The sequence below is a fragment of the Astatotilapia calliptera genome, chromosome 22 (genome assembly GCF_964374335.1).
Source record: "Astatotilapia calliptera chromosome 22, fAstCal68.1, whole genome shotgun sequence".
NCBI classification, from domain to species: Eukaryota; Metazoa; Chordata; class Actinopteri; order Cichliformes; family Cichlidae; genus Astatotilapia; species Astatotilapia calliptera.
In genome coordinates this window covers 24,850,719-24,878,360 of record NC_137442.1, presented here as the reverse complement: position 1 = coordinate 24,878,360, position 27,642 = coordinate 24,850,719, and the positions used below count along the sequence as shown (strand labels likewise).

Sequence of the window (27,642 nt, the reverse complement as noted above, 5' to 3'; positions counted from 1 at the left end):
TCGAGGGCCTAAGCAATATAAGCATTTAAGATTTATTCGACTATGTCCGTATTCTCTATTGCCGAAGATGCTATGGGCCAAAATACCAAGTTGATTTTTTTTTTTTAACTGCATGTTTCCATTAGCCAGTTAAGATGAAACAGTCACCAGAAACAATGACTCACTCAACATGTTCCTTTGGCCGCTGGTATTTGTGGTTCGTTGAGTTCAGAGTCTCTCATTTACCTCTTTTATTGTAGGAAGTGGGAGTCTGACACATGTCTCCATCTGATGCACTCATGCTTGTTTTGTTTGTGATCAGGTGCGTCCGACAGACTGTCAGTACAGGGACTACAAGAGGAGTGGAGAGTCATTCTGGTCCAAACTGGAACCGGTGAAGTTGGACACAGCCAAACTGGAACACCTGTTTGAGACAAAGTCAAAGGAAATACCAGTTACAAAGGTATGTAACTGTACGATACTGACTCCAAAAACTAGTTCTAGCAGCATCTAAGAGAAGTGCCGCGAGATTATCCATTTAATAACAATAAATAGAACTAGTTCAAAATTTGCTTTTTATATAAATTATCAAATCTTTGTCAAGCAGTTAAAAGTTTTTGTCCATTATTTTTTTACTTTGAAGGCAGATTTTTCACAGGTTAAACAAGGTCATGTGTGTCTTGATCCTGATCAAACGGTGCAGTCGGTTGTAATTCTCACAAAGCCTCAAAATAAGAAAAATATGATCTGCAAAGAAGGGAAGATAAAGCCAGGCCTCTCGCACTTTGATCCACTGCTACCACCCCCCCCCTCCCCCCCAATATATTTTTGAGCTGAATGAGTTAGTAGTAGGTCACTTCAGTTCAGCTACTGGACTACAAATAATGTGACGGCATGATGGTGGTCTGTAGTTATCAAAGCAGCAGTGGACCACCGGTGCACTGAAGCCATCTGAGGTCAGAAGAAGCTTCATTCATGTTGCTCTCATAATGTGCATTCTTAACCTTCCTATTAAAATAACATGGTTAGAATATTTAAAATCAAATAAAGTTTCCCTTCTACAGCCGGTGTACTTTTGTGACACGTATTTCTTTTGTCTCCAAGCTTAAAGGTACAGTCAGTCGTTTGTTTTTTATTTATTTAATAGAAAAAAAAGAATGTTGTACACATAAATTTACATTGAGTAGCGTGTAAGTACGTCTTCCAACAAACTGATGTATTCTCATGAGCTTAATCAATACATGAAAAATACACAGGACTAGACACTGGTTTGTGAAGTCCCACCATCATGTATGTGGCTATACAGCAGACACATATGTAGTACAACAAAGTTAGAGTAAAAAGGGAACTCAGGCATTTGCGTCCTGTGGAGGCAAATTTTAATTCATGTCTGCACGTTCCGACTCTGAATATGAAGGATCATACCATTTTTTTATCATCTGAGAGGGGTCCTGTTCATCAAAGAAGGAAAAATGGAGTGAAAAAAACAAAACACAACCACTATCTGAAAAAAATCTCTTGAATTGATTTCAGCGCTCTAACACAGCGGTCCCCAACCCCCGGGCCTCGGACCGGTACCGGTCCGTGAGTCATTTGGTACCGGGCCGCGAGAGTTGAGGCTCAGGTGTGAAAAGTATGGTTTTCAGGGTTTTTATCGGTTTTCAGCGTTATTTTGTTATCATTTTGATCGTTCACTCGGTTTTCCTTGGTCTTTTCACGTGTGTTATGAATACATCTTCTTTTTTTCGGTACCGGTACTAGTTTTATTTTGTTGTATTTATCCGCGACACCTTAAAGGCTGGTCCGTGAAAATATTGTCGGGCATAAACCGGTCCGTGGCGCAAAAAAGGTTGGAGACCGCTGCTCTAACACACAAAAACATGCTATGAACATGCTTATTTATTCCCAATATTGTTGCAATTGCATACCGCCAGCAGAGTAGACATGCAACCCCTCTGTCTCCAGGTAGCTTAAAGCTATTGGAAGGAAACATCAAACATATAAACTGTATTTACACATTGCATAGTTACAAAAAGACACATGTTAATCCTCGTCTTGTTCTAATAAAAAAACAGTCACAAGTTTCTGTTTGGATGGCAAAAAGGTCTTGTGGTCTTTGTACAAACTCACATTGTGTTGTACTTAAATTCCTACACAGTATATTAACTTTTCCTTCCTTCTGGGAGTGCAGCTCCACGTTGTTGAAATTTCTAATCCTTACAAGCCCATAAACCAGACCACACTGAGAAACGAGACGCAGAAAATACAGGAGGGAGCAAAACAGAGATCCAGCAGTGACCCCCCCTCCCCCCGTCTGTATTTTTATGCTCCAGAAAACAGCGGCTGATGGCAAACGCCAAGAGATCATCGTTTTGGATTCCAAAAGGAGCAACGCCATCAATATTGGTCTGACAGTCCTGCCTCCACCTCGCACCATCAAGACAGCCATCCTCAACTTTGACGAGTATGCTCTCAACAAGGAGGGCATAGAGGTGAGAGATTCAAACAATGGTAAAAAAGAAAGGGAGTGATAAACAGATCACATCTGCACTTTGCTGTCCTCTCTAATCCCACAATTTCATTTTTCCCCTCGCAGAAAATCCTGACGATGATCCCCACAGAGGAGGAGAAGCAGAAGATTCAGGAGGCTCAGCTGGCCAACCCTGATGTCCCGCTGGGCTCTGCAGAGCAGTTTCTCCTCACCCTGTCCTCCATCAGTGAGCTCTCTGCCAGACTCCAGCTCTGGGCCTTTAAAATGGACTACGAGGCAACGGAGAAGGTGAAACAACAAAAACCTCAAGAGTGTTAAGAAAAATGTACTTTCCATAAGGGGAGGGAACCAACACCATCACTACATCCACATTTGAAATGATACTTAGCAAGTAAAAGTGGTTTCCTTAAAGCAGAAACAGACCACAGAGGTTTGAGCAAATGTGCTCAGCATGTGTGCTTATTGTGTGTACTCTTTAAACCCGTATCACTAAGTATCAACATCCTTTTAGTACAAAGAACATCCGCAAAGCATCAACATAGTTACATCATGACAAAATATGCACGCTTATTAGCGGCACCTCGTCTTCTTCTGGCACGGCGTCGTGTTTTATTCGAGCGAAGAATGCATCCAGGAGGAGAAGTTCAAAGCCAAAGCCTGGAGTATGAGAAACATGCTGCCCCTCTGTTACCGCCCTGTAAATTTTACAGCATCCAGCGGGATGTTGTTGTCTTTAATCTCCATGTAAGGCACGATTCCCCCCACCGCATATTCGGCAGAGCCGTGCTCCCGGCTCCGCTTTGGAAGTGGAAGCTTTAATGGAGGGAAGCACAGCATGCAGGCACACAAACACATGCACTCAAGAGAACCGGCTGCACAGAAACAAGAGGTCGACTTAATCAGAAACATGTTTCGTGCTGAAGTTTGACTGAAGCAGCAACCTCTGTGGCAACCTCTCGCGACCTTAAACAAGAGCAGATGATTTTAGGTGGCAGACAACATGCACCTGTTCGCTGTTTATTTAATGGCAGACTAATGAAACACATGTCTTTGGGAGTCTTAATTAACTTGTATAACTGTGTGTGTGTGTGTGTGTGTGTGTGTGTGTGTGTGTGTGTGTGTGTGTGTTTTCCTACTAGGAAGTAGCAGAGCCACTGCAGGATCTGAAGGAGGGTATGGATCAGCTGGAGAAGAACAAAACTATCCGCTACGTCCTCTCTACGCTGCTCTCCATCGGAAACTTCCTCAACGGCACCAATGTGAGTCATGACTGTTACATCAGATTACTGGGAGACAAGTCAGTAGAATCTGAGTTTGTTTCTCAAAATAAACACAACATTCCTGTTCCAGGCTAAAGGCTTCGAGCTGACCTATTTGGAGAAGGTTCCAGAAGTAAAGGACACGGTCCATAAGCAGTCACTGCTCCATCACGTTTGCTCTGTGGTGGTGGAAAACTTCCCTCAGAGCACCGACCTCTACTCAGAGATAGGAGCCATCACGCGCTCTGCAAAAGTATGCTGTGCATTCACTGCTAACCTATTCTGCATCTCTACACTGTAAAAGATCAAGACTTACATTTGCTTGAATTTTGTCAAAATAAGTCCAAAAACCTAAAAAGATAAAACATAATTTTTTTCCCCTGACTGAACTGAAGTTGGAAGCACCTCACGCCACAATCAAATTATCAACCCGCAGCCAATAATCATTTAAATTTCAGAGCAGAAGGGGAAAGGAACCTTACCTGTTAAACATGCAAACAAAAGCTGTTGAGGAAAAGTGTATCCCTGGTTAGTTGTTGGTTGAATGTGTGTGTGTGATCCCAGGGCCTTTTTGAAGGTTGAGACGTGGTTTTTGGTTTAAAATTGGTGTTGTTTAGGATGAATTATTAGACACACATTTAAAAAAATGTATGTGCAAGAGTAGTTGTCCTAAATATTTATAACAATTAAAAGTTTCACTTCTATCACCATGAAAGTTTTGAATGTGGTTGGATACTTTTAGGTGACCTTATAAATACCATGCATTTTGATTTATTAGTGCTTAAAATAAATTTATGTATGACCAGAGGATTTTGACCCACTGTAGATTAAACTGTAGATTTGCAATGGCCAGATCAAGGCAAGAGCCAGTGGCATATAGAATAGTGTCATCAGCATGTAAATTCTACATTGCAGTTTTGAGTGGCTGAGATAAAGTTGCTTATATAGAGAGTGAATATAAGAGGTCCAAGAATAGATCCCTGTGGAACACCTATATAAATGGTAAGTGGACTTTAAAATGGACCTGAAACCATTAGAGGGGCTGTTCATCCAGACAACTGAGAATCATTTTTGAAGTAAAATTCAATATAAGCCGAGGACATAAAGATGAACACACATATAGACATTCTTTAAATCTTTAGTATCATTTTACATAAATCTTGTAAATGGGCACTAACATCGGCATAACTTTGTGCTGAACATTGGGGAGGTCAAGATCTCTGTCTAAATAAATAAATAAATCTGCGTAAATTCCCAGATGATTAAACGTGCAACTATTTTGCTGGTAATAACTGAAATAAGTAAAGAAAATCAACAGCCTATTTATGCAAGATAATTCCTAATTTTATTGGGGGGTTATATTGGTTGGGTCTGATTATTGGAGGGGCCATAAACCCCAAATCTCCCTGGAAATTACGCCCCTGGGCACTAAGATATCCTGTGTTTGAGTAATTTGAATTGGATTGTATAAACGTTATTTTCAACAGGTGGATTTTGACCAGCTGCAGGAGAACTTGTGTCAAATGGAGCGGCGCTGCAAAGCCTCGTGGGACCACCTGAAGGTGATTGCCAAGCACGAGATGAAGCCCCAGCTGAAGCAGAAGATGTCCGACTTCCTCAAAGATTGCGCAGAGCGAATCATCATCCTTAAGATTGTTCACCGCAGGATCATCAACAGGTAGCTCGTCTCACAGTTTGAATCATGTATTATTGATGTTTACCACAAAAAAAAAACAAAAAACTAATTAGTCTACTAAAACCAACACTGTGCTGTGTGAATGAGGAAATCTGTGTAGTGCAACACATAAAACAGGAGGTAGGAAGAGTTGCCATCACCCTCATCTTCTTCCTTTCAGGTTCCACTCCTTCCTGCTGTTCCTTGGTCACCCGGCCTACAGTGTGAGAGAGATCAGCGTCCACAGGTTCAGTAAAATCCTCAGCGAGTTTGCGCTGGAGTACCGGACCACCCGAGAGCGTGTGCTGCAGCAGAAACAGAAACGAGCCGACCATCGCGAGCGCAACAAGACCCGAGGAAAGATGATCATGGACGTAAACACTGCTGTGAGTATTTCTCTCTCTCAAACACGCACACACACACACACACACACACACACACACACACACACACACACACACTTCCAACCCCTTTTTGTTCTTCAAACTGAAGTGCTGCTTTTTCATCTTTCTCGCTTCATTCTATTCTATCCGCAACTATTCTTTGACTTTCACTCTTTATTTCTCCCATAGTCTGATGATGAAGAGGAGCGTGAGGTATCAACTGTCTGTGTGTTTGTGTGCATGAATCCACTAACTGCATCTAAACGACTAAACGATACGTCAAAGGCACCAGGCACTGTACTGTTTGCAGTTGGATGTTTTTCTTGGTGCTTCCACTTTGCCGTGTTAAAGTTCAGAATACTCAGCTGCTAAATTCTGATCCTCTTTGATTCCGTCTCGCTCCAACAGTGTGGTCGGAGTAGCGCAGGGAGCAACAACAGCGCCCCCAGTGGGGGTCAGGAAATTGAGCAGCCTCAGGGTTTGGAGCATGCCGAGGATGCTGCAGAGCACGAGCACATGAAAGCGGTGCTGAGAACCAGCCTCAGTGGCAGTGACAAGGAGGGCAGCGGCGTGCCGGGACTGCGGACACGGACCAGGTCACGGCCTGGACGAGGAGGTGGGGAAGGGAGAAAGAAGATTTCTGGAGTTGGGTCACTCGAAAGGATTTCCCTACTAAAGATTTTCTCACCTGTTTATGCAGGACGCAGCATGCAGGCATGGACTCCGCCTGTGGAGGACCCTCAGATCTGTGGAGATGATGCTGCAGACGAAATCATGGAGCGCATAGTGAGGTCAGCCACTCAGGGTCCAGGAACCAGAACCCAGCCCAGAGAGAGGAGGAGATCCAGGGCCAACCGCAAGTCATGTACGAGCTCACCTCTGTCCCAACTGCACATGTCACGCTAATTTAAGTTCTGAATATATCAGGTTTTCAAACTGAAAGCATGACCATGAAAATGTATCTAATCTAAGAAGCTGACTGCACCGTGGATGATGAGTAACACCTCCAAGAAGACATCAGGAAACAAGCATAAGAAAAATATGTGAAATATAGTTTGAGATTTTTCAAAAAAGAAAAAAAAAACACTTCAAAATCATGACACTGCTTTCATATAAATATAAAGCTAAATACAGCAATCAGAGTAGCTGAAAGCAAAGGGAAATTAAGCACCTTAAAGTCACTACAGGCAAAAACATAATTGTTTCTACATGAGGTAGAGTACAGTTTGTAGACTGTATATAAAAGATGGACTCTATACAGATCCTTAAATGACACACTGTGGTTATTAAAGTCCTGCTGCTGAAACCACAAGCATGGTGTTTTATCTGTCTTATCTTTCTAAAACCAAACATTACCTACCTGGTGCCTGGTGGGTCTAACATGAAACCGAGTTTTCACACACACACACACACGTATATAGTTATTTTTTGCTTCCCAAACATGTTTTATTTCATACTAGTAAATGTCTGCTTAGATGTATATTTTAGTATTTTATTTGTTGGAAATTTCAGAAAGTTGTTGCATATTTAATGAGAGTATATTTCATTCGCTCATTCGGATCAAGGAGTCTAACCCATGCTTGAGTCAAAGGCTCTCATAAACCCCCAGCTGCTCCACTCTGCATGCCAAATATACACGTTTCTCTCCAATGTCTCCATTAAATGTGCTCAGAGTAGAAGATATGTTTTCCACATACTCTGAGCCAGAAATCATTACTTCAGCAGCTTTTACATATAAGTTTTTACATACCAGACTTTCCAGCTCAGGTCCTGTGTGTTGGAACCTTTCAGATCCTGATTTTTTTTCTAGCAGCACATTGATAGGAAATAAAGTCATAAAACGTAATATTCAGAATCCTCCGTGTGTAAACAGTTTATTTTTTCTATTAGTCAACAAAGTGAAATTTGGCTTTATCTCATACTTAGACATCTCTTTGCAAATACCGAGGTGGTAATTTAGATGGCTAGGAGCTCATCTGCATGTTTAAACATGCAATTTCAAAAAACCTATTCACGTCAAAAAATAGATTTCTAATGTAAGCACTCAACTGCATAAGTTTAATGGTTATTTATGGCCTCTTAATTACATATTCACCATTAATTTCTCTGTTTAAAACCAAGTAAATATGACTGTTATTTGTTGATTGTTACCAAAGCCGAGATATGGATTGTAATAAACCCCATGCAGAGCAGATGTAAGTCTCAGCAGGTTAATTACAGTATATTATAAATCCTGGAGCATGCATTCAGTTAGTACGTAGTGCAGAACTGGAGAACATGAAAACATCACACGACTGCACGGTGACTCTCCGCGTCTTCTCTTCACAGTGAGGCGGACGCTGAAAAACGGCCTGACGCCAGAAGAAGCTCTCGCTTTAGGGCTAACTGATTCCCCAGAGCCACAGATGTGATCATCCACCTCTCGCCGTGAAAACTCAGCTTCAGATGTCTGTGTGAAATCTCTGTCAGCCTTTGTCCTTTTAGGTTTTTCCCAGCGGCTCTTTCTGCCTGATGTTTCTGAGTGAAGAGGCGGCATTACGACATTTTCACCTTCCAGAAGAAACAGTGGAGGTCATGAGGGAATGCTTCTCATAAGGACTGATTCTGTTCAGTTAGGCAAGGAAAAGGAAAATGTATTCAAGTGACGCTGCCTCTACACTGAATTATTTATTTATCTGAAAACGATTTGAATGCTGGGATGATTTTCGCTTGTAAGTGTCAGCAGCTGTGACGTCACCGTTTTTGGGGTTTGTGTTTTTTTTTTTTCTTCATTTGTTTAAACTGTGAATTTTGGTTGTGAAGTTTGCCAGGCTGAGGATGAATTTGAATTTGTTCCCTGGAGAAAAAACAAAGATTATCAGTGAGAGCATCTACACATCTGAAAAGTAATGAGCGTGGCTGTGCTTTTGTAGGGACGCGAAAGGTTATCAAGCTGATGAGTGCCTTTCACTTCAAAGGGGCGATGCTGTACCTCCGTTCTCTCTTCGTTAACGTATTCACGTCCTAAATTTCACTTCCTAAGGCATGGTTCTCATGAGTATTACTGTTGAAAATCTTCTCTGTTTTGTTTGTTTTTTGTTTTTTTTCAGTATTTATTTGCAAAGCTCTGACGTCTTGCACCTTAAATAACATTAAAGTGGACCCATTGTGCTCATTTCCCACTCCATATTTTTAGTTTTTTGGCTCCGCTAGTTTAAAAAGAATCTTCTTTAATCTTAACACAAGCCGTTTTAACTCCACCCCCCCCCCCCCCGCCCTTTAAGCCAACTCTTTTCTGATTGGCTTTCTCTTAAAAACAAAAGATTTGATCATATTAGGGATATCTGCTCTCATCGATCATACAGTGCCATGAGTAGGAAAGAAAAAAGGCTCAGTTTTGAAGTGTGTGGCTCACGGGGTTACTGCATATATGCTGACACGCTTACTTGAAACTGCATACGCCAGTGTAACAGTGCATATTTGCCAGAAAACGAGGAAGAGCATAATAAGTCCACTTTAATAGTCTCATGCTGAAATGAACGACTGAAAACACAAAAAATAGTTTTTATCTCAGAGGAACTGTTTGTAAAGTGTAAAAAGAAAAAAAAATGGACTTTTTTTTAAAAAAACTAAACAAAAACATTTTAATAATCTATTTTGAGGAACATGCAGACAGTTCTGCATGATATGTGTAAATGCCCTTGTCAGCTGCCAGGTCCTAAATACTGTAAACTCTACAGTGTGCATGTTTAGTGCATTTCACATTGTGTATTATTTTTGTAATTGCTGTAGAAACGTGTATTATAGTCTGAGACAAAGGATCAATTGTGGCTTGTTTTTTCTTTTTGTGAATTGAAGAAATGTGTTGCTCCCTGCTAAGAGAGAGAGAGAGAAACAGAGGGAGGAGCATTATCTGGACGTTTGATTTGAGCTCTGTGGTCACACTCTGTCACGTACCAACTTGAACAGTCTAGACGCAAGAAACTGGGAAACACCACTGCATGAATGCCATGTAGTGAGCTGAACGTTCTTATAAACACTTTCACTTGAAATGCCGTGTATACACATTCTGCAATAAAATAAAAACCATAGAGTGCAAACTTGGATCTGCGTGTCATTCCTTCCCCCAGCGTTCACCTCTGTGATTGTGAGCCACGTGGTGTGGTTCTACTTGATAACCTTTGGAATAATCAGGTGCCGTAAAATGCGCTGCTGCTGCTGCTGCTGCTGCTGCTGCTCGCTTTACGGTGTTTGTCCAGTTTGTGCAGCTCTGCATTCATTCATGGTTTTGTTAATCAGTGCTCAGCGCTGCGTCTTTGGTCCCTGCGTCCATGGCAAAGTTAATGAGTCTGCTGTGGGGGGCTGGATCACCTCCCTGCTGGCGTGTTATGATCACTCTGGAGGAGAAGAAGCTGCAGGGTTACAAACGCAAACTGCTGTCCTTTGAGAAAGGAGAGCACAAATCTCAGGAAGTCTTGGAAGTCAACCCAAGAGGACAGGTAGGTGCACATAATGATCACAGCAAAGTGTACAACCATGACATAACAGCCTTTAAAAAAAAAAAAGAAGTATTATAGTTATTTTAACACATATCAACAGTGGTAGCGTCTGGATAGAAGACCAGTCTCTTACTGACAGAGATGAAGGCACAATGTGGGAGCAGCTAACACATAGACTGTATGTAAAAGATGTCTGTAGAGTCCCTGTTCAGGTGTGTCTGTAAGCTTGTTTTTCAAACTATGGGTACAACACACAAACAGGGGCATCTGCTAATTCGTCCTAAATAACGTGCTCTCAAAGGCACTAACAGCACAGATACAAGGTGCACTACACAATGATGAGCCTCAAAACCTGACGTCTTCTGCCAATTTTTTTCTGTCAGCTTCCTGCGTTCAAGCACGGAGACATCATCCTGAATGAGTCCTGTGCAACATGCTTATACCTCGAGGTAAATGGCAATATTTTAATTGATTACTTGAATTTATTGTATTTATAATTTGTTTAGCTTTTAGTACACTGCTTTGATTATTGTTTTCTCACTGTTGAAACAGAATCAGTTTAAGTCTCAGGGCATCAAGCTGATTCCTGACAGTGCTGATGACCAAGCCGCGATGTACCAACACATGATGGAGGGCCTTGCCCTCACTGATAAACTCAGTAAGTTACACTTGCACAAGTCTGAGCGCTGAGTTACAGAGGGGACAGAAGCCATGAAAACAGTCACACATTAATGTGCGTTCTGCTTCAGATTCAGTTATCTACTACGACTGCTCCGTCCCTGAAGAGGAGAGGCACGACTTTGCTGTAAAGAGAAACAAAGAGGCTCTGACTGCTGAACTCAAACTGTGGGAGGGTTACCTGGAGAATGTACGAACAATACGCACACACTTGTGTACACTTGCAGGCACTCACACACTGTGTTGACAGTACTGCGTCTTTCACTTCTCCATCTAGGTGGCTGCTGGCTCATACCTAGCAGGGGCCTTCTCCCTAGCCGATGTGATCGTCTTTCCAAGCATCGCTTGTGCATTTCGTTTCGGGTGGGTAGCTAAGCAGTTGATTTGTGTGAAGCTGCAGTCCAATCGCCTTTTTCCAGTAACATGATGTGTTTTCTCTTTAGGCTGTCTGTGGGGCGTTATCCTAAATTGGCCAAATATTACAGCCTGCTGAAGAACAGAGCCAGCATTAAAACCACGTGGCCCCCACACTGGGTGGCCAGTCCACAGGGTTATGACATCCTGAAGGACCTCTGAAACACAAAGAATCCTCCCTTTGTCATTTTAGAGAATTCCTGTAAGTCTGTGAAATAAAAACATTTAAACAGCTTGCTTACTGTACTCTTAATTTTTCACAAGATTTTTTTTTATTCTTAAAACTTGACCACAGCAGCAACAAATCACCTTATAGATAAAGCTTTGTTAGAGCACTTTGGTTTTGGGTCCTTCTCCCATGTAGTGAGTGGCAATATGACCTTTTTGTAGTGTGAGGAGAAAGTTTTCCATCATGTTGGGCGGCTTTCAGAGTCACCTCCTCCATTCACATGTAGGATCCTAGAAGGGTCATTTCTAGGATGACTTTGTTCTCTTTATATGCTCCAATTAAGATCAATTGTCAAAGAATATGGAATTTCATTTAACTATTATGCTGATGACTTAGTGATCTATCTCCCTCTCAAATAAATAAATGAATGCAGTGAATTTTGAACCTGAATGAGCATAAAACACAAGTGGTAGTATTCGGGCCTCCTGACCCTCACTCCTACTCGAAAGGTGAAAGCTTCATGTTTGATAAACAAATAAAAGCTGTTGTTAGAGCTAGTTTCTACAAACTGAGGTTCTGAGGCTCTGCTTTGGTTTTGGGTTGTTTTGACAGTCACCATATAAGACCATATTCCCCCTGCTTTGGCTTCTTTGTTGTGTTTGAGAAGTGATTTTAAAATCAGCATGTCTCTACCTTCCTGAGCTTTTAACTACACACTCTCCCAAAATATCACTGAGGTCGTCTGACCAGATGCTTCTGCATATATCTCAGATCGGGCCTTTGCTGTAGCTGACTCGGAACTTTGGACCTGCTTGCTGCTTCACATCAGGACCTGACCACTGTCTTTTAAAACATATTTTTTATTCCTTGGCTTTTTCTCTGAGTCTTAACATTCATTATTTGTCTGTATTGTGTTTTTTTTTTTTATTGCTTTTACTGGCTTATTTTATTTTTACATCACTCAGGCTGACGCTTGCTGTTTATATATTTGTTTAAAAATAAAATGACTTAATGTTGCAATTTGCAATAAATATTAACACAGCTTCCATCAGTTATTCTTCATAAAAACAGCTTATTTATTTCAGGTCAGTCACCTTTCTAATTATGCTAAAATACTATATAATACTATATTGTATTGGGATAGAGGCATATGTGAATATTTGGAGGAGGATGTGTACAATGTACATCTTGTCATCGACTACACAAAGTGCAGAAGGTAAACAAAGAAAGAATTTTTTTTTTTATTAATTCATTTTATTTATTTCAACAAATCATTCAGTGGTGAATATCAAAAATATAAAGGAGGCAAACTGATAGAAGATGACTGAGTTGTAGTTTTTTCTTCCAGCCAGTAGATGGCAATCACGCTCTTATAAAAGCTTGACATCCCCTCCTACAAACCATAAGAAAAGTAAGTTGAGTTTGTCGTCTGCGCATTTGCTTTCTGCGTCCAGTTCAGTGACCGTCCAAACTGTGAATCTCAAGTTAAAGCCATGGCCAAGGCAATGACTCTGCTGTGGGCGACCGGCTCTTGTCCCTGTTGGAGGGTGATGATCGCTCTGGAGGAGAAGAACCTGCAGGGCTACAACCAAAAACTGCTGTCCTTCGATAAAATGGAGCACAAGTCCAAAGAAGTGTTAGATATAAACCCCAGGGGACAGGTAGAAACGATCTTTTATCAAATCACCCCGTATAACTAACAAAACACTTGACTTTGCACCGTAATATTATATAATTGCCTCACGTTAACGTCACGGTCATAAACACTGATATCTGCGCTGTTGCTCTGCAGGACGGTTAACGGATAAAGAGTTGCAGTAACGGCGGCAAATAGTGTCAACTCTGATTAATGCTTTTACAAAATCATAAAAACTGAACGTTTCATTTAGCGTATATTCATTTACTCAAGGAGATTTTTTTCTTCAAGGAAGACGCTTCAGGACACGCCCTGCTGCACCTGATTGGATGAGCATTTCTCGGGAGCTGACACGTGCTCGAAAAAATATGGGCTGTAGAGATGAGCACGCGAGTTTGCAGCCGTGTTTCGAACTGCACCAACATGGCGGCTCGTTTACATTAGAGACAAGTTAACGGAAATGTGTTTATGAAAGCCTCTGAGGCGAGAAATGCACCGTGTAGCTGTCTTCATTTATCATAAAAACCGACTAGTTTAAAATGTTTAAATGCATATTAAAGCTTTAAGATAACCAGTTTGAACTTGACTAGCATATACTAGCACATTTCCATCAGACTTTAAATGCGTCTTATTGAATTTATTAGGGAACAGCACAAAAGCAGGACAGTGTTAAATAAAATGTAGAAATGAGGGGTTGTATCGTTGAATATGGGCTCTTGAATATAACCTGCAGCTGACTAAGTGTAGTAAAATAAGCAGTTTAATTTACATCTTTACACTTTCCAAATCTCAGACTGGAAACTGGCCTTTAACCATAAATACGGGAAACACTGCAGAGTGTTATTTTATCCCAGTAAAGTTCTGTTAAAATAAGTAATCAATTTTTTTTAATTGTATTTGTTTGATATACAAACGGTTAACCTAATTAACACCCAGTAGCCTTAGCATTAAAACCTGTTATACAGTACCTAATGACAGTTTTCTTGCTGACACTATTATAATTTCTTTTTCAGATTCCCACTTTCAAACATGGAGACAATGTCATCAATGAATCTTACGCAGCCTGTTTTTACCTGGAGGTGAGAACGTCATTTTGACAAAATATTCACTCACACTGAATGCAACATCACAAAATGTGCCCCAGTTAAATGTGTGTCTTTTACTAATGTCTTGCAGAGCCAGTTTAAATCCCAGGGAACCAAACTGATCCCAGATGGCCCAGCAGAACAAGCTCTGATGTACCAGCGCATGTTTGAGGGTCTCACATTCTACGAGAAACTCAGTAAGTGTTATCTGTATTTTCAAATCCTGATATCTCCTTTTATAAATTATTCCTTTGAGCCTCAATTCTCTCAAGGAACTTAGGAATGCTGCAAAATGCATATCTCAAATTTTAAAGGAACCATTTTTAATCAGAGTATTGCATAAAGTCAGTTACACTTGTAGGATATTGATCTGGTCAGTTTAGTAGCAGATGGTAGCATGAGGCGATACCTGGACCCTAGAGGTATTCCAACTCCTCCAGGATACGAACCATTGACAGAAGGTTTGCTGTGTCTCCTAGCACAATCTCAAGAGCATGGAGGAGATTCCAGGAGACAGGAAGTTGCTGTAGGAGGCCTGTACAGGGCTGTAGATGGTCCTTAACCCATCTTCTTTGTGCAAGAAGGAACAGGGTGAACACTGCCAGAACTTGAATATGACCCCCAGCAGGACACTGGCATGAATGTCTGACTAAACAATCAGAAACTGACTTCATGAGGGTGGCCCCTGTCCTCACTGCCTGACGCCATGGAGCCAGATTTGCTTTTGCCATAGACTAGCAGAATTGGCAGGTTCATCACTGGTGCTCTGTGTCTGCAATCTGACATCTAGTGGTAACATTTTGCATCTGTAACGTTAATATTTTACGTATGTTTTGTTTTTCAGCTACAGTTGCCTACTATGAGTGGTATGTCCCTGAAGGTGAGAGACATGAATCGGCTCTGAAGAGGAACAAAGAAGCTCTGGTCACTGAACTCAAACTCTGGGAGAGTTACCTGCAGAAGGTATGTGCATGAACACACAAACTCAGACAGACTCGGCCTGCTTTGATTTGTTCCAACTGTATTTTTTATTTTATTTTTTTCAAGCTGGGCTCAGGCTCTTACCTGGCAGGACCATCTTTCACGCTAGCAGACGTGGTCGTTTTTCCAACAGTTGGCGCACTCTTTGGGTTTGGGTAAGCACACAGAGGCTGTTTGCATTTCCATGTGGTCTCATCAGTAAAATGAAGGATGATCTGTAGACACGGGACTTGAAAGTCTCCTTATTCTGATTCGTAGGTTGTCTCCAGAGCGTTATCCTAAACTGGGAGAGTACTACAATCTGCTGAAGGAGAGACCCAGTGTCAAAGCCAGCTGGCCTCCTCATTGGTTGGAGAACCCCAAAGACGAAGATAAACTGAAAGATGCACTGAAAGACATCTGATATTCATACACAGATGTAAACATGATGCTGCATAATGACAGAGCAGCTTTTGTTGCCCTTATGCATTCTGTGTATATCTAACAACAGTTTCTGGTTACTCATACATGTTCAGCTTTGTCTAATAGCAGAATAACTCAGTCACACTACCGTAAAGTAAAGAACTAGTTTTCCCTGCTCAAAGCTAGCTCAAATGCTTTGTGTTTCCATGACTTTGCATAGTTCAATAATGCATCCTTTCCACAACTTTGCATCTTTTTCCAGATAATTAAAAAAAGTGCGTTAGCTTTGTAGACATGCACTGATTCAAGACTTGCACATTTGTAACAAAAATCTTCTATTTGCAATACACATACAAAGTCACCTGTTACATCCCTCTGCAGCCTTCTTTCTTTCTTACAGTTATATTGGCAGTTGGCCCCCTGCAGCCTCTAATCTCCTCAATGTTTTCAGATGGTGCTTATTGGCCACACCTAGTCAGGTGTGGATGAAAGCATACCTGAGGCAAGTTTCCAGGGAGATCACTTGTCTTTGCCTTGGTGGCACCAGCCTTTTTAGCCAACCAGGTATTCCATTTTAAGAAAAAAAACAAAAAAAAACCTCTTCTCACTAACACTCTGGTATTCATCTTTTTAAAAAAAAAATTTATATGTCGCGGCTTTTGAGCCGGGTCGTAACATAAGTGGGGGCTCGTCCAGGATTGTTTGAACATTTTTGTGGAGACTAAATATCAGTTTGTTTTACTTTTAAGTGGGTGAGTGAAAGTGTTCACTGTGATTGAGCAACGTCCCTTTAGTAAGTGTGTTTCAGCTGGGTGGCTGTGCTGCCCTTCCATCAAAGCACTTGTTTGTTATTTTGCTTTGTTGTTTTAGTTTATTGTGTTTGGTGGTTATCCTGGGTGGGGGTACGCTTCAGGGTTTGGTGGGAGACTGTACCCCGGTCTGCTGCCTACCCTTGAGTTTGCGTTTAAAGTTGCCTTGAGCCCGGTGCACCACTGAAGACTAGACGGGTAAAGTTTTATTTTTATTTTTTAAAGCATTTTAGGCTGGGAGTTGCACATAGTAAACCAGTGGCACCAAACTTGGCAAGAGGTTTGAGACCATTAATTATGGTCTGCAGCTGAGGCAGGTAGGGCATTTTTAAGTTGGCGTAGTGTGTACACTGTGTGTGCATCTAATGTCAGTGTTGATGGATGCTAATGAGATCCTCATGAGGTGAGTGTTTTGTGCTGTGACCTTTAGTGTTGTGGGGAATATAGCTACTTTTGTTGGATCACTTGTGAGTGTTGTTGGCCAGGTGATGGCAATAACACTGTGGGGTGCTGAGCCACCCTTGATGTGATCATTGTGTGGCCATAGCTCTCCATTTTGTGGTTGGTCACTAGTATGCTTGCTTTACTGAACCTTGTGGATTAAAGTAACTTGTTGTGGTATGAGGCCACTTGTATGTGTGGTGGAGACAACCGAACAATTGGTTGTGATTATTTGTTGCTACCAGTGTTGGTCAAGTTACTTGAAAAAAGTAATCAGTAACTAATTACTGATTACTTCCCCAAAAAAGTAATCCCGTTACTTTACTGATTACTTATTTTCAAAAGTAATTAATTACTTAGTTACTTTTTAAAAACATGATTTACAACCTGAATAGGTGATAAAGTGATAGATCTTTCAGCCCAATTCTACTTTTTCTGCATAATTCATCATACAAAATGTAATCAAATGGAAAAGTATCTTTTTAAAACTTGTTTTATCAGTTTTAATCTTTTAACTTTATGCATCAAGCAAAAATTTAATTATATGCAACATTCTCTGACTTGAATAAATTAGTTTAATATTTAAAGCTATTTTCTGCACATTCCAGCACATAAAATAAAATATTTTTTGTGTTTACACTCACTCTTTCAAATAGATGAAAGTAAAACACAGCAGAAAATCAATAAAGTCAAAGACTCAGCGGTCCTGTTGCTCTATTTTCACCTGTAAAGCAGGACTGAGGTAGGCGGAGGTTTACCCTGGTGCAGGTGTGCCGCAGCGGTCAGTGGAAGGATCCGCGAGTTTCTCTGAGTTTCCCATTACGTCGTTGTGCACTCGGTGCTTGCTCGGAAGTTTAGGGGTTTTTTTCGCTGTAAAAAGAAGTTTTCTTCCCACGCACGATGGACGCTAATGTTTTTGTCACTTTTTATGGAATCAAACTCAAAGTAAGGTCAGTACTTCCACGCTTTAAACGCTGCACGCTCATACTCTCTCCCACAATCGATATGTGATCCATTGTTGATCTGCACACAGCTGTTGTCACTAACGGCGCACTCGCTTACGTCACTGTCGTGAGACATTCTCGCAAAAAATCAGTTTTAGTAACGCAGTGTTCCTACGGGAAAGTAACGGTAATCTAATTACCGTTTTGCAATAGTAATCCCTTTACTCGTTACTTGAAAAAAGTAATCTGATTACAGTAACGCGTTACTGCCCATCTCTGGTTGCTACTTTTGGTTTTGTGTTGTAGCAGGTCAGGTAATCATTTTGGGTTTGACTGTTGTGCTCCTTTGTGTTGGTCACATGTTCCTTTTTGTGTGTTCAGTGTGGCAACTTCAAATCCTCATGCAGGGGCATCCATGCTTAAAGATGCCAACTATAATGTGAACACTGTGCTTCTGTTAGCTTTTACTTTTATTTCAGGTTTGTGGGTCAAGGACCTGAAGGCTTCAGAGGGGCTCTTAATAAATTTAGGGGTCCTAGAGGAACCCTTTTGAGGGAGGATGTGTTACGTCCCTCTGCAGCCCCTAATCTCAATGTTTTCAGCTGGTGCTAATTGGCCACACCTAGTCAGGTGTGGATAAAAGCATACCTGAGGCAAGCTTCTAGGGAGATCACTTGTCTTTGCCTTGGTGGCACCAGCCATTTTAGCCAACCAGGCATTCCATTTTAAGAAAAAAAAAAACCCTCTTCTCACTAACACTCTGGTATTCATCTTTTTTTTTTTTTTTTTTTTTTTTTTTTTGTTGCCTCCTTTGAGCCGGGTCGTAACATCACCTCATGTTTTATCCTTTGTTGGATCCATTTCCTGAGCTTTTCAGACATTTTCCTGAACTTCCTGTGTTAAACTACGAGTGGCCAAATCCAGTCTGGCACATTCTTAAAAAGAAGGAATGCACAAAAGTCTGAAAACCACAGAAGACAAAGTGACAATGATGATGATTTCAATTCAGAATTCTTTGAGCATTTTGTCTACATTTGATCCGTTGCCGGAGCTGTGACCCCCTTCTCTGTACATGTTGTGCGTGGTATAGCTGAAGGCGAGCCACAGACCTTTGAAGTCAGTAATAGGCAATATAAAATAGGAAAAAAAAAAAAAACTGGGAACATTTCTTCTGTTGTAAATGTTCTTTTTACTCACTGGCCTTATACATTAAATGTTGTGATAACCTTCCATCAGTTATCCTTAATGAAAACCACTGTAATTATACTAATGTCTAAATATTTTATATTGACATAGAGGGTGACCATATTTGAATATGGAGGGGGGGTTGCTTGTCAAATATCAAATATGTCTTATCACCAACAACATCGATGGTACACAAGCAAACAAAGTGTGATAACAGAAGTGTCCTTCTGTATTTGCTTTGAACCTGTGATGGTATGGAACACGGTGGCCCCCTGAGTCCACATTATTATAAACAGCTACATTTACTCTTGGTAGAAAAAAAACATTGAGATCATCAGGACCGGGATGGATCTGAATTCTGGGGTTCAGAGGTTTGGAGAAACTTTCTCTCTTTCATCACAGCTGAGCTGTCCTTTCAGGAACATCATCTGTAAGCTCATTGCAGGGAACAAGCAGGACTCTCCATCTTCACCAGCAGCTCCCTCAGAGGGAAATCTTTACAGCTCCACCCCAGAAGATGAACAACCCCCGGACTTCATGATTGTGACCTTTGCTTTGTGCAATGTTAGAACCTCAGAGGCTCTGGACTTTTACACAATGATGTTATATTCAGTCCTGTATCATGTTATATATTTCAATTTGAAATGATCCTCTCTGGTTAGTCTTGTATGAATGAGTCTTAATTACTTCATGGCTGCTAACACAACATTAGCAATGTTAACACAGTGTTAAATAATTCCAGATTAAAGTTTTTGGTTCAGCATACAAATGAAGACCTTTTATCTGTTACTTTTTTTGTTAATGTTGTCTCATGCCCTCTTCATGCAGCTTCATGCAGCTGACTACATTCAGTGTTAAAAACAGTCTGAGATCAGCAGCTTTCTTAAACAGCAAACTATTTATGCTCCTGAGTGTAAAGAATTTAACTGTTTGGCACCTTTGCTGCAAAAGAACAATTCCAAATAAGAAACCAAATTTACATCATCATTCCTCAGTTGTGAAAGAGACATCCCAACCAGCCACGGCAGATGGCTGAAGCCCTCCCTGAGCCTGGTTCTGTCTGAGGTTTCTTCCTGTTAAGAGTTTTTCCTTCCCACTGTCGCCAAGTGCTTGCTCACAGGGGATTCTCTAATTTTCGGGGTTTTCTCTTATAATAACTTGAGGCAATGGTTTCTTTGATTTAGAACCTTTAAACCATATAAATATTCCTTTTAATCTGCAGCAGTGATTATTCATATTTTTGCATAAACAAATTGGGGTTCCAATTAACTAAATGACACAAAAGTGATATTTCAATTACTAGAGTGATATTGTTAAAACATGTAATCAATACATAAAATTAAGGAATTTTTCCATCTCATGTCTCAGCATGAACCTATTTTAGCTTGTTAGCTGAGAGAGTTACAAAAAAGCAATCCTGGGAAGAAGGTTTTACTGACAACTTTAAGAGGGAGCTATGGTATCTTACAAAGTAGCTTTGTAAGTGCTTACATTGTAATGAATTGTTATTAAAAAGTCCACTAAGCCCACATCACCGCTTCTATGTTGACATGAAGAAATATAATGCAAATTGGCATTGAAGTTACTTTTTTTGTTAGGGAGGATTTGTTTGTTGTTGAGTGCAATGTTAAACTAAATTCTTTAAAAATCAAAAAATGCAAGAACATGTTACTTTTTCTCCAAAACTCACAAACCAATCCCTCTGGGGTAATTGCATTGATAAACCCTTTTGCAAGAATATCAGATTACTCAATTAACTGGTTAAAATCTACAGTCCTTCCGATTAATTGCTGCTTCCATAATTATTCTTCTACTCCCTTGCAATCTGGAAATATAAAATATTTAGGTATTAATGTTTCTCCCAAGCTTGCAGATCTAACTAAATTAAACCATATCCCACTTTTAAAGAAAGTAGAAGGTGATCTGGCTAGATGGAAATGTCTACCCATATCACTCATGGGAAGGGTTGCCGCTATAAAAATGATGGTCTTACCAAAAATAAATTATTTATTCTCAATGATCCCAACGAAACCGCCACAAGATTGGTTCAGATCTCTAGATTCATATATGTCTAAATTCCTTTGGAAAGATAAACCCCCACGTATAAGCTTAAAAACACTACAAAAGACCAACGATAAAGGAGGATTAGATCTACCTAACTTTCAGCACTACTTCTTAGCCAACAGGCTTCAATTTATCTCTGGATAGCTAAAACCACTTGCCACTTGCCCCTCCCTTCCTTCCCTCCCCATCTCTAGCTGCCTCCCTCTTCCCGCTCCACCACAATGACCCACGCATGCAGGGCCTTGGGGTGAAAGTGTGTCACCAGGGTGCAGGGGAGGCATTCCCCCACCACTCCCCCTGCCAGTGGCAGACGCCCTCAGACATCAGTGCATTGGTGGTTCTTGGTGTCCGGGGATGGGCGTTCAGGTACTCACCAGCTCACTCCTGGTGGCTGCTTGTCGGGGCCTGGAGCCTGGGGCTAGCTTGGGCCCCTTCGGGGAGTGGGGTGCCCTCGGCCTCTGGGCCTGGGGCTCGGTCACTCTGGCACAGCTGGCTGCCGTCACTGCAACCCCCCCTGGCTTCTGCTCCGCGGCTGTTGAGTGACCCCTCATCTGGGGCTCTCCTCAGCTCTTTTCCCTCCGTTGGTCTTTCTTGGTCTCTCGTGCTCTGAGGGTCTCTGGATGTCTGGATGTCTCTTCATGCCCTGGAGGACGGGGCTATGGCTCCCCACACCCTCTAGCAGATCATCACATGAAGGAACCTTTTGAATACAAGCGCGCTCATGGTCACAGGTGTACACACAGGTGCTCACACACACAAACTACACCCTTTTTGGCTCCTACCTCAAAGCACACTGTGTGCTGTCGATCTTACGTGCTGCACAATAATTAATATTTAGTATCTACTGTTAGCTAGTTTATTGCGATGGTGTTGTATTTGTTATGTTGCTCTTTTTTGTTTGTTTTCTCTTCTGTTTTTTTTAATTATCTCCATACAGGTGATCCAGGTGTTTTGTTTGCTTTTCTTTTTTTTCTTCTTCCTCCCTTTCTCACCATCTCTTCTCCCCTGTTTTTTCTTCCTCTCCCTCTCTTTCTTTCATTCTTTCTCCCTGTCCTATCCCCCAGTCATGTCTGTCCCGTCTGTAACAACCTAAAATCAAATCAAATAAATACATAATTATAATAAAGGTCAATCAAATGGACCAATATGGCAAGGCCATGATGATCCACTTGGTAAAGTAAATCCACTTGGCATCTTTCTTGGCCTTCAGAAAACAATTCTGATGGCTAAAGATCCAAACGGGACAGGCAAAAAAAAGAGAAAAAAATCCAAAAAATGATTTAATATGAAGGTAATACGAGCAGAGAGCACAAACATGTTGAGGGATTAGAACAGCTCGTTTTATGGCCGTTTTTTTTATTTTAACAGCTTGCTTATTGTAAACTTAATTTTTCGCGAGATTTTCTTTTTATTAATTTTTTTATTCTTAAAACTTGACCACAGCAGCAGCAAATCACGTTATAAGAGGTAAAGCTTTGATACAGCACTTTAGTCATGGGTCCTTGTCCCATGTAGTGGGTGGCAATATGACCTTTTTGTAGTTTGAGGAGAAATCTTTCCATGACGTTGGGTGGTTTTCATCGTCACCTCCTTCACTGACACGTAGGGTCCTGGAAGGGTCATTTCTAGGATGACTTAATTCCCTTTATATTCTCTCATTAAGATCAATTTTCAAAGAATATGAAATTTCATTTCACTGTTATGCTGATGACTCATTGATCTATCTCCCTCTCAAAATTAAATAAATAATCATTTTGAAACCTGAATGAGCAAAAAACACAAGTGGTAGTATTCGGGCCTCCTGACCCTCCTCTAAAGGTGGAAGCTTCAAGTTTGATAAACAAATAAAAGCTGTTAATAAAGCTGTTGATAAACAAATCAGAGCTAGTTTCTTCAAACTGAGGTTCCTTACAAATGCTAAGCCCTTTCTCTTTTTTGCTGGCTTTGAGAAAGTATTTCATGTTTGTATTTTATCCAGGGTTGACTACTAAAATAGGCTTTATTTTGGCATCGGCCAGGCTTTTCTATGTTTTTGGATTTTTTTTTTGCCAGTCACCACATAAGACCATAGTCCCATTGCTTTGGCTTTTTTGATGTGTTTAAGAGGTGATTTAAAATTTTTTATGACTATTTATTGTTTCTGAGTCATCGAATACATCATCATCTCAACCTTCTTGATCTTTTAACTACACACTCTCCCAAAATATCACTGAGATCATCTGACCAGATGCTTCTGCATATACCTGAGATCGGGCCTTTGCTGTAGCTGCCACTGAACTTTGGACCTGCTTGCTGCTTCACATCAGGACCTGACCATTGTCTTCAAAACCAACTTAAATTTTTGTTTTACATCACCGGGGCTGATGCTTGTTGTTTATATATTTGCTTACAAATAAAATGACTTAATTCTGTTCCCGAACATTACTTTAAGTTTTATAGCATTAAATGTTGACACAGCTTCCATCAGTTATTTTTCATAAAAACAGCTTGTTTATTTCAGGTCAGTCACCTTTCTAATTATGCTAAAATACTATATAATACTATATTGTATTGGGATAGAGGCAGAGCATATGTGAATATTTGGGGGAGGAAGTGTACAATGTGACTACCATCTTGTCATCGACTACACAAAGTGCAGAAGGTACAAACAAACCTATTTTATTATTATTATTATTTCAACAAATCATTCAGTGGTGACTATCAAAAATATAAAGGAGGCAAACTGATAGAAGGTGACTGAGTTGTAGTTTTTTCTTCCAGCCAGTAGATGGCAATCACGCTCTTATAAAAGCTTGACATCCCCTCCTACAAACCATAAGAAAAGTAAGTTGAGTTTGTCGTCTGCGCATTTGCTTTGTGCGTCCAGTTCAGTGACCGTCCAAACTGTGAATCTCAAGTTAAAGCCATGGCCAAGGCAATGACTCTGCTGTGGGGGACCGGCTCTCCTCCCTGTTGGAGGGTGATGATCGCTCTGGAGGAGAAGAGCCTGCAGGGCTACAACCAAAAACTGCTGTCCTTCGAGAAAATGGAGCACAAGTCCCAAGAAGTGTTAGATATAAACCCCAGGGGACAGGTAGGGAGGAGCTTTTAGCACACCACCCCTTATAACTGACACAACACTTGACTTTGCGCCATAATATTATATAACAATCTCACGTTAACGTCACGGTTATAAACGCTGATATCGGCGCTTTTGTGCTGCAGGACGGTTAACGGATAAAGATGTGCAGGAAAACACTTCAGGACACGCCCTGCTGCGCCTGATTGGACGAACATTTCTCGTGAGCTGACACGTGTAGAAATGAGCACGCGAGTTTGAAGCCGAACTGCACCAACATGGCGGCTCGTTTACGTTAGAGAAAAGTTAACGGAAATGTGTTTATGAAAGCATCTGAGGCGAGAAATGCACCGTGTAGCTGTCTTCATTTATCATAAAAACCGACTAGGTTAAAATGTTTAAATGCATATTAAAGCTTTAAGATAACCAGTTTGAACTTGACTAGCATATACTAGCACACTTCCATCAGACTTTAAATGCGTCTTATTGAATTTATTAGGGAACAGCACAAAAGCAGGACAGTGTTAAATAAAATGTAGAAATGAGGGGTTGTATCGTTGAATATGGGCTCTTGAATATCACCTGCAGCTGACTAAGTGTAGTAAAATAAGCAGTTTAATTTACATCTTTACACTTTCCAAATCTCAGACTGGAAACTGGCCTTTAACCATAAATACGGGAAACACTGCAGAGTGTTATTTTATCCCAGTAAAGTTCTGTTAAAATAAGTAATCAATTTTTTTTAATTGTATTTGTTTGATATACAAACGGTTAACCTAAATAACACCCAGTAGCCTTAGCATTAAAACCTGTTATACAGTACCTAATGACAGTTTTCTTGCTGACACTATTATAATTTCTTTTTCAGCTTCCCACTTTCAAACATGGAGACAATGTCATCAATGAATCTTATGCAGCCTGTTTTTACCTGGAGGTGAGAACGTCATTTTGACAAAATATTCACTCACACTGAATGCAACATCACAAAATGTGCCCCAGTTAAATGTGTGTCTTTTACTAATGTCTTGCAGAGCCAGTTTAAATCCCAGGGAACCAAACTGATCCCAGATGGCCCAGCAGAACAAGCTCTGATGTACCAGCGCATGTTTGAGGGTCTCACATTCTACGAGAAACTCAGTAAGTGTTATCTGTATTTTCAAATCCTGATATCTCTTTTTATAAATTATTCATCTAAACCTCAATTCTCTCAAGGAACTTAGGAATGCTGCAAAATGCATATCTCAAATTTTAAAGGAACCATTTTTAATCAGAGTATTGCATAAAGTCAGTTACACTTGTAGGATATTGATCTGGTCAGTTTAGTAGCAGAGGGTTTTTTTTTTTTTTAAATCAGTTTCAGCTGCTTTGCTGTTGATGAATTTAACTGTTCACTGGTTTTTTTTTCACTAGTTTTGCATTTCGCTGGGGTCATTATCACTACTGCTAGTATGAGCTGATACCTGGACCCTAGAGGTAGCCCAACTCCTCCAGGATAGCACATCAATGCAAAACATTGACAGAAGGTTTGCTGTGTCTCCTAGCACAATCTCAAGAGCATGGAGGAGATTCCAGGAGACAGGAAGTTGCTGTAGGAGGCCTGTACAAGGCTGTAGATGGTCCTTAACCCATCAACAGGACCAGTATCTGCTCCTTTGTGCAAGAAGGAACAGGGCAAACACTGCCAGAACTTGAATATGACCTCCAGCAGGACACTGGCATGAATGTCTGACTAAACAATCAGAAACTGACTTCATGAGGGTGGCCCCTGTCCTCACTGCCTGACGCCATGGAGCCAGATTTGCTTTTGCCATAGACTAGCAGAATTGGCAGGTTCATCACTGGTGCTCTGTGCTTTTCACAGATGAGAGCAGGTTCACCCTGAGCACGTGTAACAGACGTGGAAAGGGTCTAGAGAAGCACAACTGTGCCCGGCCTCATATGATGAGAGTATGCAGGGAGTTCATGGAGGATCAAGGAATTGATACATCAGCTTGCCCTCACACTCATCTGACCTAAATCCATTTCAGCACCTCTGCACACCATTTTGAGTTGCTGCTTTGACATTTCAGTAAAATGGACTAACCTGCTACATCGTCGTTTTCACTTTGGTTTTCAGGGCATCTTTGAATTCAGCCCTTTGTAGCTTGGTGATTTTAATTTCTGACACATTTTCCTCCCTATCAGTGTAGATATCAAGCATGTTTTTCCCATTGAGACTGAGGTGTTTTCAAAGTGTTCCTGTAATTTTTGAGCAGTGTATTTCATTGACCATATGTTTTTTTTAAATTTCCAGATTTATCACTAAGTGCTGATATTATGTGAATATGTTAAAGTCAAGTGTGCACAACAATCTTTTGTTACACAAACAGCACTAGAAACAGTGCTGTAGCTCTGATGTGAAACCGTCTAAATGTAATTATTATGATCTCTGTCGGCTCACTGAAGTATTTTTGTCCTACAGCGGCCACCATAGGGACGATTATGCACTTGAATTGGGAGGGGTACGAGAACAGTTTTCAGTTGCAATCTGACATCTAGTGGTAACATTTTGCATCTGTAACGCTAATATTTTACGTATAAAGTTTTGTGTTTTCTCAGATGCAGTTATCTACTATGAGTGGTATGTCCCTGAAGGTGAGAGACATGAGTCGGCTCTGAAGAGGAACAAAGAAGCTCTGGTCACTGAACTCAAACTCTGGGAGAGTTACCTGCAGAAGGTATGTGCATGAACACACAAACTCAGACAGACTCGGCCTGCTTTGATTTGTTCCAACTGTATTTTTGTTTTTTATTTTTTCAAGCTGGGCTCAGGCTCTTACCTGGCAGGACCGTCTTTCACGCTAGCAGACGTGGTCGTTTTTCCAACAGTTGGCACTCTCTTCAGGTTTGGGTAAGCACGCAGAGGCTTTTTGCATTTCCATGTGGTCTCATCAGTAAAATGAAAGATGATCTGTAGACACGGGACTTGAAAGTCTTCTTAATTCTGATTCGTAGGTTGTCTCCAGAGCGTTATCCTAAACTGGGAGAGTACTACAATCTGCTGAAGGAGAGACCCAGTGTCAAAGCCAGCTGGCCTCCTCATTGGTTGGAGAACCCCAAGGGCCAAGATACACTGAAAGACATCTGATATTCATACACAGATGTAAACATGATGCTGCATAATGACAGAGCAGCTTTTGTTGCCCTTATGCATTCTGTGTATATCTAACAACAGTTTCTGGTTACTCATACATGTTCAGCTTTGTCTAATAGCAGAATAACTCAGTCACACTATCGTAAAGTAAAGAACTAGTTTTCCCTGCTCAAAGCTAGCTCAAATGCTTTGTGTTTCCATGACTTTGCATAGTTCAATAATGCATCCTTTCCACAATTTGGCATCTTTTTTTTGTCTTGTCAATAAAAAAAATGTGCATTAGCTTTGTAGAGATGTTTTTCTTTTGTATGTTTGAGCACTGATTCAAGACTTGCACATTTGTAACAAAAAATCCATACACATACAAAGTCACCTCAT

At 40.8% G+C, this 27,642-nt stretch overlaps 4 protein-coding genes across 9 annotated transcripts in view; all 4 read left to right on the top strand.

The window, feature by feature from the left end:
* The window catches only part of fhod3a (formin homology 2 domain containing 3a), a 69,212-nt gene extending 59,346 nt beyond the window's left edge, over positions 1 to 9,866 (top strand). For 5 of the 6 annotated variants that reach the window (XM_026155564.2, XM_026155561.2, XM_080295897.1 and 2 more), the window contains 11 exons: positions 302 to 442; positions 2,313 to 2,471; positions 2,576 to 2,758; positions 3,610 to 3,729; positions 3,821 to 3,982; positions 5,217 to 5,407; positions 5,586 to 5,790; positions 5,977 to 6,000; positions 6,196 to 6,403; positions 6,488 to 6,652; positions 8,116 to 9,866. In XM_026155564.2, the coding sequence (XP_026011349.2) occupies positions 302 to 442; positions 2,313 to 2,471; positions 2,576 to 2,758; positions 3,610 to 3,729; positions 3,821 to 3,982; positions 5,217 to 5,407; positions 5,586 to 5,790; positions 5,977 to 6,000; positions 6,196 to 6,403; positions 6,488 to 6,652; positions 8,116 to 8,198 (1,641 nt within the window). In that variant the 3' untranslated portion in view covers positions 8,199 to 9,866. The remainder of the gene's footprint in view (positions 1 to 301; positions 443 to 2,312; positions 2,472 to 2,575; positions 2,759 to 3,609; positions 3,730 to 3,820; positions 3,983 to 5,216; positions 5,408 to 5,585; positions 5,791 to 5,976; positions 6,001 to 6,195; positions 6,404 to 6,487; positions 6,653 to 8,115) is intronic. The other variant, XM_080295896.1, reaches the window with a different exon arrangement.
* Positions 9,867 to 9,923: 57 nt separating this feature from the next.
* Positions 9,924 to 11,592, top strand: LOC113014538 (glutathione S-transferase A-like). Its single transcript, XM_026156138.2, has 6 exons — positions 9,924 to 10,265; positions 10,649 to 10,714; positions 10,818 to 10,923; positions 11,015 to 11,133; positions 11,221 to 11,306; positions 11,387 to 11,592. The coding sequence occupies exons 1-6, from the start codon at positions 10,098 to 10,100 to the stop codon at positions 11,517 to 11,519; spliced, it is 678 nt and encodes a 225-aa protein (XP_026011923.1). The 5' UTR covers positions 9,924 to 10,097; the 3' UTR covers positions 11,520 to 11,592.
* Positions 11,593 to 12,887: 1,295 nt separating this feature from the next.
* Positions 12,888 to 15,998, top strand: LOC113014394 (glutathione S-transferase A-like). The gene is made up of 6 exons (XM_026155896.2): positions 12,888 to 13,187; positions 14,176 to 14,241; positions 14,339 to 14,444; positions 15,092 to 15,210; positions 15,295 to 15,383; positions 15,487 to 15,998. Exons 1-6 carry the CDS (start codon positions 13,020 to 13,022, stop codon positions 15,629 to 15,631), a joined length of 693 nt encoding a protein of 230 aa, XP_026011681.1. The 5' UTR covers positions 12,888 to 13,019; the 3' UTR covers positions 15,632 to 15,998.
* Positions 15,999 to 23,802: 7,804 nt separating this feature from the next.
* On the top strand, positions 23,803 to 27,546 carry LOC113014396 (glutathione S-transferase A-like). The gene is made up of 6 exons (XM_026155899.2): positions 23,803 to 24,146; positions 25,000 to 25,065; positions 25,163 to 25,268; positions 26,730 to 26,848; positions 26,933 to 27,021; positions 27,126 to 27,546. Exons 1-6 carry the CDS (start codon positions 23,979 to 23,981, stop codon positions 27,256 to 27,258), a joined length of 681 nt encoding a protein of 226 aa, XP_026011684.2. The 5' UTR covers positions 23,803 to 23,978; the 3' UTR covers positions 27,259 to 27,546.
* The last annotated feature ends 96 nt before the right edge of the window (positions 27,547 to 27,642 follow it).

Bases quoted from the DNA above. Each gene is read 5' to 3' on its own strand.
- LOC113014394 (XM_026155896.2), top strand. From the start codon at position 13,020: ATGGCCAAGGCAATGACTCTGCTGTGGGCGACCGGCTCTTGTCCCTGT. The intron at 13,188-14,175 runs GTAGAAACGATC...TTTCTTTTTCAG, and splicing joins ATATAAACCCCAGGGGACAG to ATTCCCACTTTCAAACATGG. The intron at 15,211-15,294 runs GTATGTGCATGA...ATTTTTTTCAAG, and splicing joins GGGAGAGTTACCTGCAGAAG to CTGGGCTCAGGCTCTTACCT.
- LOC113014538 (XM_026156138.2), top strand. From the start codon at position 10,098: ATGGCAAAGTTAATGAGTCTGCTGTGGGGGGCTGGATCACCTCCCTGC. The intron at 10,266-10,648 runs GTAGGTGCACAT...TTTTTCTGTCAG, and splicing joins AAGTCAACCCAAGAGGACAG to CTTCCTGCGTTCAAGCACGG. The intron at 10,924-11,014 runs GTAAGTTACACT...GTTCTGCTTCAG, and splicing joins TGCCCTCACTGATAAACTCA to ATTCAGTTATCTACTACGAC.
- LOC113014396 (XM_026155899.2), top strand. From the start codon at position 23,979: ATGGCCAAGGCAATGACTCTGCTGTGGGGGACCGGCTCTCCTCCCTGT. The intron at 24,147-24,999 runs GTAGGGAGGAGC...TTTCTTTTTCAG, and splicing joins ATATAAACCCCAGGGGACAG to CTTCCCACTTTCAAACATGG. The intron at 25,269-26,729 runs GTAAGTGTTATC...GTGTTTTCTCAG, and splicing joins CACATTCTACGAGAAACTCA to ATGCAGTTATCTACTATGAG.